Genomic DNA, 11,954 nt, shown 5'->3' with positions numbered 1-11,954 from the left:
TGAGATGTAAAAGAGGGAAGAAAGAGATCCACTAACCGATGTCTTTCGCTAATGATTGATCCAATCTTCTCTCTTTGCTGCTTGCTCCCAGCTCCTTGCTCTTTCACTGGCCCAGCTACACCAAGATCCTGCAAAATGGCAAGAGAGGGAAACTACAAGAAGCATACATTCATAATTGATTCAAGGATTAGAATAAATCAAATACACAAGTATAGCAACACATCATTGAGACATATGTATATAGAAGAACCTCAAATGCTTTATTAATGGAAGAAGTAAAGTTCAGGAAGTGATACAACCATAAGAGGCCCAATCCAGCATCACCTCCCAGCAGAAAGAAATCTCCTCTTCACCTCCTTCAAAGCAAATCACCCAATAGTTCTAAACTCAAACCAACATCACTTCCTTACATTCACCAGATTCCAGCCTCCTTAGACCTCATGAGAGAGCTCTATATATAGGAGTTTTGGAGAAAGGATGAGTCAGCTTGAGGCTGGCATGAAGCTGACTAGTGTCCTCTCTCACTTTAGTTATTCTTCGGTTCTTGAGTCCACTTGGAGGTTCTTGCTTCCACTTGGAGATCTAGACCCTCTTACTCATCACCAGTCGAATTCCCTGATCCAAGTGTCATTTTGGAAGCTTCCTGGGCATTGACACCTTGAGGAATGACTGTGCCACATGTCCAAACTCGCCCAGCGCAGGTAGCCTTCTTTGCAGTTGACATTCAACGCAGGTAGACAGTGGAGCAGTTGACATTCAGCGCAGATGCTCAGTGGAGCAGTTGACATGATCCAGAATTGCCTTGTTTTTGAGTGTTTTCAGGTGGAGAACTGTTATTCAGTGCTGTGGTTTGCTGACCTTGTTCCTCTAGGGGTAGGAACAACATGTTTAGGGACTTTGGATCCCTTAGATTATGGACATTTCATGCTTCATGCTGTAAGGCACAAAAATGTCTATAACACCTTTGTTTCTCTTGTCCATTAGGCAAATTTGCATCTGTTATTCCATAACATTGAACTTTAAGTGATTTGTTATCTCCTAGATAAACATATGTTCCATCAATGTTCTCATAATATTCATCAAACCAATCCTTGTTACAAGCCATATGAAGTGATGCACCAGAATCAATGAACCAATAATTCACATCATCAGTTTCCACAGACAATGCAACATCATAAACAAATAATATGATATTTTTAAATCCATCACTGATTGAGGTATCTTTGCCCACAAAATTTCCATTATGCCTTTTGTTTCTTTGTCTAAACTCATTATATTTTCTTTTATAGCAATATTTAGAGTGATGCCCAAGTTTGCCATAATAATAACAATCATCATTTCTCTTATCATGAGTTGGTAATTTAGATGGTGTCATAACTTTCTGTTTTTCTTGAAACATGCCTCCTTTGTTCTTGTCCCAGGGCTTGCCTCTGTATGGTTGTTTACCCTTAACTACCAATGTCAAATTTGAAGCTCTTCATCCTCTCCTCTTGTAGAAGAATTCCTGTCAATTCATCAAATGTAGGGGGCTTCTCTCAAGGTGAGAGACTTGAAACAAAATTTTGATAATCTTACACTAAGCCATTTAATGTGATGGTGACTAAGTTAGTACTGGGCACCTGTTCATCAATATCTCCTAACTTATTACTTAAATCTTTGACAATAGACATGAAATTGCTTATACTTTCATATGCTTCCATTTTTAGAGATAAACGCTTAGTCTTCAAAAATAAGATCCAGTTTGTATTTGTTGTTTCATATAAACCCTTGAGCACATCCCACGTTTGTTTGGATGTCTTGCAATCTCTGATATGAGGAATAATGTTGTCCTTTAACGACATATGCAACAACACCTTTGCTTTCGTCTCCCGTTTCTCCCAATCTAAAACAAAAGCTCCAACGGTGGGTTTGGGCTCATCCCCACTCACAATTGACCACAAATTTTAACCCTCTAGAATTGTTACACTTGAGTTTCCAATTCACATAATTTCCTCCATGAAATTTAGTAGATTCATTCAAATAAGTATTAGCCAGAAAATTTGACATGACGACAAAAATTCTTTCTCCAATCAACAAAATGCAACCAAATCCAGATCTAAAACCAAATACACCCAAATTCATAAAATCTAAAATGATCGCACAAAACAAAATATTTAAATATACTCACCATCAATAAAATCTTATTTATAAAATTATCTCCTCATAAACTTTACACCACAATCACCATAAATAAAACCTTCTTATAATGTTTGTTTGTATATATCATTCTCTCGCCACTTGAAAAAAAAAGCTACTATTTTAAAAACCTTACTTTAAAAACGTTATATCTCTTAATTCACCCATGCACCAATAACTTTTTTTCACACTATGCGACAATAATTTTTTTCCCTGAAAAAAAACCAACTGCTTTAATCCACACCATGTACCAATATTTTTTTCACACCATGCGGCAATAACGTTTTTTCCTTGTATTTTTATTTTTATTATAAATGAATTTATTTCTGCTTTTAACCACACGCACGAAAAAAGAAAACTCCTTTTTTCACACTATGCGAAAATAATCCCTTTTTTTGCGACAATAACTTTTTTTGTGTGTGGTCAATTTCTTTTAAATGAACTTCTTATTTTTCCTTTTAACCAAAAGCATGAAAAGAAAACTCAAATTTATAAGTGGGCTTTACTAAAAATAAAGCTAGTTGTTTTTAGTGAGCAAAAGCATGAAAAGAAAACTCAAATTTATAAGTGGGATTTATTAAAAATAATATTAGTTATTTTTAGTAACCAAAAGTATGAAAATTTAAAAATTTAAATTTATAGGTAGGTTTTATTAAAGAATTTATTTAAATCATAAATTTAATAGGTAATATTTACACAATTAATTAATTTCTGCATGATAAAAGTATTCAAAGAATTTTTCAGGGTGTTAAATTCATATATATAATTAAAAAACTAATTTAAATAACACAAATTAAAATTTCACCTCAAAATTTTTTTCCAAACCTTAAAAAATAAAAATAAAATACCCTGAAAACACATCCAAAATAAAATCAAACTTTTCATCTGATCGTCGAGACAATCCACAACTCCAAAATAAAATCAAACTTTTCATTTCATCGCGGAGACAATCCGCAGCTCAATAAAATATTGAAATATAATCAAACTTTTCTCCATAACTCCAAAATAAAATCAAACTTTTCATCTCATCGTTGAGACACTCCACAACTCCAAAATAAAATCAAACTTTTCATCTCATCTCTTTGTCTGCAACTGTTTAGGTTTCAGTATTTTCGTGCCCTTTCGGCGGGTGAGGGACAGGTCAATCAGCGTCTCGCACACTTTACAAGATGAAAGGGCATTGCAACTTAATCTCAACTCCCACAGGTCGGCCAAACCCTTAGATTCACCGCTGAATTCAGATGTTGGAGGCTTCGATTACGGCACTCTCACAGCACAGGACTCCTTGCAGAATGCTCCTTCACGGCACTGGGGATCTCTTACAACCTCTTGGACACCTCTTTCTCCCGCCGAGCCAGCAGCTGAAGCAACAGAGCAATTCAGTTGGTATCACGACTCACTCTGATACCACATCAGAGATAACACTCAACACAAGACACTGAATGAGCTGGAGATTCAATAGTAAGTCCGCCGATTATTAACTACTTGTATCTCCAGTTCATTATGGTGATTGCAATCTAGTTCTAAGAGGCACGTAATGCATTATATATTACTATCGAGTTAAAGGGGAAGGAAGAGATGATGACATTCATTCCAAAAGATGAAGAAATACATCTCAACAGAGGAAAAAATTACTTCGCCATCATTTGACGAAATAATTTATTTATTGAACGGTGCTTACAGATGCTGTGCATCGTCTTTATTTCGTAAGATGGCAGGGTAGCAAATATGGTTACGATCACATCAGGGTAGAGGTACCCAGATGAGATCGTTTTCGAATATCCAGTGGCAGACCTCGATCTGGCCGGGGTTATGTCCCAACGCCACGAATGCAGCATGCCCTGCGCTCCACTCCGTGGTATCCAAATGGCAGATGGCCACTCCATCGTTTATTTTCTGGGCCTTGGAAGTGGAGTTGCGCATGAGTGCAGCCTCATACACCTTCACCTTGGGCACTGAATGGCAATAATAGACGAGATACGGAAACATACTCTGATGGCACGATACCGACCTCGTCACTCTCCCTCCATCTTTCCCCTTCACTTCCCCGACTTTGACGCGCTCTCCAGATCCCGCCGTGCTCGCTGTGGTCAGCACCTCCACCTTCGCCCCCAATATCCCCACCGCAAACTCTGCCATTCCTTCTATCGATGTCACACATTTCTTTATTTCTCCCTTCACCGCCGGGCGTTCACATTCTTTTAGCGTCTTCGCCATCATTCCCTCCATGCTCGAATTCTCTGGAATGCGGAACATTCGTACCAGCTCTCCCAAGCTTTGGCTGCTGAAGCTGGGAAGCTTGTCGGCCAGAGATCGAGGCAGGAATGATCTCCTGGGCATGTAATCTTTCAGGTTGGGCAAAGGGAGACTCGAACCTTGGACCAGCAGATTCTCTCGGAAGAACTTCCCCGCTTCCACGCCGATGGCGGGGGAGGCGGAAGTAGTGGAGTTAGTGTAGGATGAGAATGTTGCGCCCGTGCCGTTCTTGTCATACTCCGTGAATTGGGTGTTTTTGGCGTAGCTGGTGAACTGCATGAGAGGACTGTTGGAACCCTTTCCGTATTGCTTGAATTCATCCTGCTGAGAGTTTGACGAATTCCCGTAGTTATTGAATGTCACAAGAGGAGTATTGGCATCCTTCCCATAGGACTTGAAAATATCTTGGGGTACATTGGCGCCGTCTGCATAGTTGGTGAAGGTTTGCAAGGCCCCATTTCCGTTGGCGCCGTAGCTTTCAAACTCATTTCTGGGGACGTTGCCGTTATCTGCATATGAAGTAAATCGATCAAGGGGGCCGTTGCCGTTCTCACTGTATCCTTTGAAACTGTTGGTAATAACATTGGAGGTTTGGGCATAGCTTGTGAAGCCAGTCAAAATGCCGTTGGCGTCCTTCCCGTAAGTGGCGAAGTCATTCTGTATGACATTGGAGTTGTCGCCGTAGCTGGTGAAATCCTGAATGGCCGCGTTACTGTCGGTGCCATAGTTCTTGAAATGGTGATCGGGAACGTTGGTATTCGATCCATAACTAGAGAAATCGCTAGAGCCTGCACTGCCTCCGCTACCATACGTTGTAAAACCTTCGTCTTCAACATTGGTTTGGGGAGCGTAATTTGCAAAAACTTCAGATTGTGAATTGCCATCCCGCCCGTATCCTTTGAAATCGCCCTTCACCACGTTGTCTCCGTCTGAGTAATTTTTGAAGCTGTCGGTGCCAGAAACGCCTCCGACCTTGTAGCGTTTGAAGTCTTTTCCATGATAACTCTGGAAATCCACGTCCTCCGTCACAGCATTCACAGCTCCGCCCTCCGCGATTCTTCGAGTGCAGAGGAGATCTGCAGCAGTGCAAAAAGATGCAATGTGGTCGGAAAGTGTGTGATTTGCAATGTAGCCACCAAAGACGGCCACTGAAGTTGCGTTCAGAGGGGAGGCCTTCTCCAACAAGAAGGGTGGGAGCCTCGCATTCGGCAACACGCGGCGCCAGAATCGTAACAACGACGCCTTCGCCGCAAATGGATGATGTGATCCGCCATGGCAAGTAGGAATCTGCACCATCTATGGCTCTAATCATTGTGTATTACATGGAAACCATAACCATACTCTTCTTCTACAAAAGATTCAGACCAGCTCGTTCTACAAAAGAAGATATCAGAGTTTGAATTGTGTACTTACCATAAATGTAAATGTGGATATGGTCATAAGAATGAGCACCAAGATGTGATCTCGCTTGTGTGCCATCTCCTCAATCTGCTCAGAGACATCAACAGCAATGCATGACAAAGATAATAGAGTAGCTGCAAGTAGCTCAGCAATAATAAAAAGTTGAGTACTAGTGGTGAAGATAAGACGCATGATTTCAACTAAACACGAATAGAATATATTTCTTTGATTACATGCAACTTGCAAGTATATGATCTGTTCAGAATAGTGGCAGGACATGCAGAGTGTGAATCAGAAGAATCCGGGGGAGGATAGCGACAAAGTGCGTGTTTAAATAACCAATGAAAAATAAGAACCTCAAGTTAAACTGTGTTAGTGCGACAACCCAAAATCCAAAGTCATGCATATGATGATCAGATCATCCCTACAAGCATTTGTTTTTCTTATAGAAAACACTCAAAGCGCCACCATAAAGCAACAAAACTTGGGGTTGGCCTCACCTAGGATGATAAGTTTGAAGTTTCTTATAGAAAACACTCAAAGCGCCACCATAAAGCAACAAAACTTGGGGTTGGCCTCACCTAGGATGATAAGTTTGAAGAGAAGAGAAGCAAGGGTATCCCTTAAAAAGCAACCAGGAGCAGCTCTGTTGCAATTTCAAGATTGATAGTCATGATGATGAATCTGAGAGAATTGGGCACTAAATTAAAGTAATAATGCGAATAATCATAGTGGATGCGGCATCTTGCATCTCTAGGGAAGAAAAAGGAGAAAACAGGCAAATTCATTTTCTCTTACATATATGTGAAGAGTCAAAATTGCCATCTGGATTGTGGGTACCTGGCACACTGCATTGGAGCCCGCAACAAAAGTAATATTCGACAACATACAGCAATCAATTTTCAGCGTTGTCTGCGGAGGCCACAATTTTGCAGGGCAAAGTTATTTTTTCATATTTAAAATATTGAAGACGGTTTATTGAGGAATTGAATTTAGTATTATCAAAAATAGAAATTCAAAATCGTTAATTTTGATAATTGTAATCTAAATTTCTCAAAAAAATTACCAAATTAAAATCTGATAAATTGTTTTACTAGGCCTCGTTAGACTATTCTATTGCGTTAACAGTCGAGAAGTTAAAAGGTCTTGTGACACGCCAGGATTCGAGTCAGGTACACAGTTTCCGTCGAGACCACGCCAAGCGTTAACAGCGGGGAAGTTAAAAGGCCTTGTGACACGCCAGGATTCGAGTCAGGTACACCGTTTCCGTCGAGATCACGCCAAGTAGTCGAGGGGTCCATTCTGATCTGATATGCGGGCCATGGGATTCTGTCGGCGTGGCTCCACAACCATAGAAATGTTCTGCCGCTGCCCTACAAACACTTTATTGAAGAAAGGGAAAGCAAATGTTGCTGACAAAGTAAAAGGGTACCAGCTTTGTCAGCCATTTGCTCAGCCTTCCCGCTGCATAAAATTGATGAACAGTAAGCCCATTACAAATCATTTTTAATCCACCTAATTCCCATATTTTTCTGGTGACGATAAAATTTTAGAGTACTCTATCGGACGATACAAATTTTGGAAATTTTAATATGTAATTTTTGGTTACGGGATACTTTTTATGAAATTGAATCCATTTTCACCTTAAAAACAATATAAATATTTGTTTAAACAATATAAATATTTTTATAAACAAATTTTTTTGGAAAAAAAAAACAACAGATTTCCCACCTAACTTTCCTTACGGATTTTTGGCATCGTCAAAGAACGCCATCTTAAGTTCCCACTGTACCTCTGGCTTTATCCGATAACGCTGCCATATACTGTACAGTACAAAGCTTTTGTTAGAGTTTCAATCCGGCGGCCTGCATTTTCATTATTCTTCTGTGGAGAGCAACTCCTTTCGTACCTGCCGCGACGGTACCGAATCCTCTTTATTACAATGTTATTAAGACCGACCTCTTTAGTACAACATGTTCATTTAGCCAAGGAGCTTTTAAGAATAATAGGAAAAAGTAATTGTCGTTGGGAATTTTATCACGTGACACTAAAATCCCATTGGGCCAAACAGATTATATAGAGGATATAACATGGAAAGGTTGGTCCATGTTTTAAGTGCAAGGATAAGGATGAAGCTCCTTTCTTAAAATTGAAGAGTTGGGAATCAATGAAGCTCTTCTTTTGGAATATAAATTTGAAACATTTCTAACACACAAATGTGGAGAAATTAAAGTTATTTTTAGAAGGTTGATAGTTACATTCTAGTTCTTTTCTGTTTTAAAAAATTGCTATATTTTGTTTCATTATTCAAAATGATAATACTTTATTGAAAAGGCATTCGATGTATTAATGTTATAAAATATAAATCAAATAAATATATTTAATATTTATTTTTAATTTTATAATTATTTTTATATATAATTAATTGGATATATATTCAAAATGATAATACTTTATTGAAAAGGCATTCGATGTATTAATGTTATAAAATATAAATCAAATAAATATATTTAATATTTATTTTTAATTTTATAATTATTTTTATATATAATTAATTGGATATATATTAAGTAGTTTTATTATCTAAAATTATTAGAGCATAGATCTTTATCTAGCTAATATCCATATTTGTAATATCTATATTTGTAATATTTTGAATATCTATACTAACTAATATATTTCAGTATGAACTTTCTATCTCTACAAAAAGTGTGTTTATATATGTGTGTGTGAGAACTTTCTCTCTCTAAAGAAAGTGTGTGTTTAGATATATGTATGTGTATTAATGTTACCCTTAACTAGAAAGGAAAAATTAATTAAAGGTAAAAGAAAAAATGTAGTTACTTCTTAATAAAAGGAAACTGTGCAACTCATTCATTTTTTAACATGAAATATTAATAATGATAAAATATTCAAAAATACAATTTAAACAATGAAAAATTACCACTATAGATCTATCTTAATCACATATTTACCAAGCACTCAAAGAGATTAATTGACGTCTAAATTTGTTTTCACATTTTGAGAATTGATCCCTCTCTAATAATGATAAAATATTCAAAAATACAATTTAAACAATGAAAAACCACCACTATAGATCTATCTTAATCACATATTTGCCAAGATATTAATTAAAGATAAAAAAATGTAGTTACTTCTTAATAAAAGAAAAATGTGCAACTCATTCAATTTTTAATATGAAATATTAATAATGATAAAATATTCAAAAATACAATTTAAACAATGAAAAAATACCACTATAGATCTATCTTAATCACATATTTATGAAGCACTCAAAGAGATTAATTGACGTCTAAATTTGTTTTCACATTTTCAAAAATACAATTTAAACAATGAAAAATCACCACTATAGATCTATCTTAATCACATATTTACCAAGGTCTAAAAGCGATTGACGTGTAAATTTATTTTTAGGTTTGCGAATTGATCCCTCTCGGCTCTTGGTAGATCTAGTATGTAACGTCCTCAAAAAATAATAAAAATAATTTTTAACTAATGTCAACCTAAAAAAACAAAAATTAAATAACCATATAAATAAATAACTAAAAATGGTCAAGAGGCCCATTAATTTTGGTTAATCTCAACCAAAACAAAAAAAAATTAAATTAAATAACCATATAAATAAATAATTAAAAATAGAAGAGAGGCTCATTCTACAATAAGTATGAGGGACATGGGTAAGTATGTCAAGTCTTCAAAAAAATAATAAAAATAATTTTAACTAATATCAACCAAAACAAAACAAAAAAAAACAAAAATTAAATAACCATATAAATAAATAATTAAAAATAGAAGAGAGACTCATTCTACAATCCAGTATGAGGAACGTGTGTAAGTAGGAAAGAGCTAACCAGCCATATATTGGGTATTTAATGCCCTCAGAGCAGCACGAGACTTAACCCGATAACACGGGAGCGGGCAAATTCGGCATTAAATAATATTTGCCTGCTCCCATGTTATCGGGCTAAGTTGCGTGCTGCTCTGAGGGCATTAAATACCCAATATATGGCTGGTTAGCTCCAGCCGTAAAATGATTTCTCATAGATTTTTTAAGGTTTATTTATATGGTTATTTAATTTTTATTTTTATTTTTGTTTTGGTTGACATTAGCAAAAAATATTTTTATTATGTTTTGAGGACAATATTTACACATGTCCCTTATACTGGATTGTAGAAGAGGCCTCTGGGAGATTTTTTAATTATTTATTTATATGGCAATTTTTAATTATTTATTTATATGGTTATTTAATTTTTGTTTTTTGTTTTTTTGTTTTGGCTAACATTAATGAAAATTATTTTTTATTATTTTTTGAGGATGTGACATACTTACACGGCTGGAGCTAACCAGCCATATATTGGGTATTTAATGCCCTCAGAGCAGCACGCAACTTAGCCCGATAACACGGGAGCGGGCAAATATTATTTAATGCCGAATTTGCCCGCTCCCGTGTTATCGGGTTAAGTCTCGTGCTGCTCTGAGGGCATTAAATACCCAATATATGGTTGGTTAGCTCTTTCCATCATTTTACAATCCAGGGTATCACTTCCATTCTACTTGGGTCTTTGATATTTCACTTTCACTCTTCAATTAATAAATAAAATATTTCCATGTCCAATTTAAATAATATAATTTTATCTAACTTTATAGGATAAAGTAATTAAAAAAAAATCATTGTTTGAATACCCATATTAACTAATATATTTCAGTGTGAATTCTCTCTCTATTATGTGTGTATTAATGTTTACCTTAGTAAAATATTTCAATGCTCGAAAGGAAAAAGTAATTAAAGATAAATAATATAGTTACTTGTTAATAACAGGAAAATGTGTAACTCATTCAATTTTTAATATAAAATATTAATAATGATAAAATATTAAAAAATACAAAATAAACAATGAAAAATTGCCACTATAGATCTATGTTAATCACATATTTACCAAGCACTAGAAGGGATTAAATCTTTTCACGTGTAAATCTTTTTTCAAGTTTGAAATTTGATCCCTCTTGGCTCTTGGTAGATGAGTGGTTAAAATGAATCTTTCTATATCTACGATCTGATAAAAATTTCAGGAGACACAGATAAACACAATCTTCCATAATCCATGTCAGATTTGATTTGTCCCAACAATCGAACTTATCATCCTTTGACATTGGTTCCATCTCAATTCCCATGACTATTTGCCACAAGCCTTTGCTCCTAAGATGAAGCAAGTGTAAGTGTGCAAGTGCTTGATTTCCTTATTAATATCCTCTAGCATAGAAGTCATTTGCACACTCATCACCTTTGTCCTGCCTTTGCTCCTAAGATGAAGCAAGTGTAAGTGTGCAAGTGCTTGATTTTCTTATTAATATCCTCTAGCAGGGAAGGCATCTCTGCACACTAGTCACCTTTGTCCTGCATAACTTTGCCTATCAGGGCCCTTGGCGTGCCAATAAAGCTAAATTGCATATAGATACTCATTTCTTCTACCTCTAGTGTGACCTACATCTAGAACCCAACTCATAACAACAAAATTGATTTTAGAATTAAAGAGGGATTTGTTGATTTTTTCCTTGGTTACTTGCCTAGCATGGGTTGCTACACATGTCTCCCTTAATGGTTCTAAGGCACCCTTCAACCCTCGATTGCTTATTCCTCGTCTAGGACACATTATTTGTCTAGGCATAGTGATACTAATGGATGCAGAATGCAAGGAAGTCGAAGTAATTCCCCTAACACTAAAAAGCCTGAAAACTTTTCACTGCCCTGAAATAGCCCCCGAAATACACACAACACTAAATCACTTGAGGTAATTCCCATAATATTGAAATTAGTCAGGGAGTTCAAAAGAGAGCGTAATCATAGCCAAATAGTTAGAGAGAAAAATGATCTAACACCTACGACTTATTCCCAAACTAGTTGAAGCAACAAAGTGAGGAATCGAAGAGGCCTCCCTATGGGAAGAATTGACTAAAGGAGCAAACAAAGAAAGGAAATGAGTGTGTGAAACTAGAAAAAACTTAGGGTGAGGATATCCCAAATGCACATTCCAAGAGTTATATGAACCACTAATCGTCCAGTAGGACAACAAACCAAAAGATCAACTAAAGTGAAACGGGA

The 11,954-nt window shown here is 36.2% G+C and overlaps 1 protein-coding gene across 14 annotated transcripts; it reads right to left on the bottom strand.

Moving 5' to 3' along the window:
* Nucleotides 1–3,796: 3,796 nt before the first annotated feature.
* Nucleotides 3,797–6,691, bottom strand: LOC149167932 (polygalacturonase 1 beta-like protein 2). Of its 14 annotated transcripts, none has more exons than XM_089433253.1 (3): nucleotides 6,673–6,691; nucleotides 5,845–5,919; nucleotides 3,797–5,718 (listed from the first exon to the last, which is right to left on the bottom strand). In XM_089433253.1, the coding sequence occupies exons 2-3, from the start codon at nucleotides 5,908–5,910 to the stop codon at nucleotides 3,919–3,921; spliced, it is 1,866 nt and encodes a 621-aa protein (XP_089289379.1). In that variant the 5' UTR covers nucleotides 5,911–5,919; nucleotides 6,673–6,691; the 3' UTR covers nucleotides 3,797–3,918. The 14 variants fall into 14 exon arrangements, with proteins under 14 accessions (XP_089289379.1, XP_089289378.1, XP_089289377.1 ...); XM_089433252.1 differs by having other exon boundaries at nucleotides 3,797–5,727; nucleotides 6,673–6,687; XM_089433251.1 differs by lacking the exon at nucleotides 6,673–6,691 and adding an exon at nucleotides 6,631–6,649.
* Nucleotides 6,692–11,954: the final 5,263 nt, after the last annotated feature.

This window comes from Pinus tabuliformis, chromosome 5_1, assembly GCF_031772625.1.
Source record: "Pinus tabuliformis cultivar Carrire ecotype Pingquan chromosome 5_1, CPIR1, whole genome shotgun sequence".
Taxonomy (NCBI): Eukaryota; Viridiplantae; Streptophyta; class Pinopsida; order Pinales; family Pinaceae; genus Pinus; species Pinus tabuliformis.
The sequence above is the reverse complement of the archived record's forward strand: the minus strand, read 5'-3'. Positions and strand labels throughout refer to the sequence as shown.

Coding starts and splice junctions, on each gene's coding strand:
- LOC149167932 (XM_089433248.1), bottom strand. CDS start 6,024: ATGCGTCTTATCTTCACCACTAGTACTCAACTTTTTATTATTGCTGAG. Junction 5,728..5,844: donor TATCCACATTTACATTTATG/GTAAGTACACAA, acceptor TTAGAGCCATAG/ATGGTGCAGATTCCTACTTG.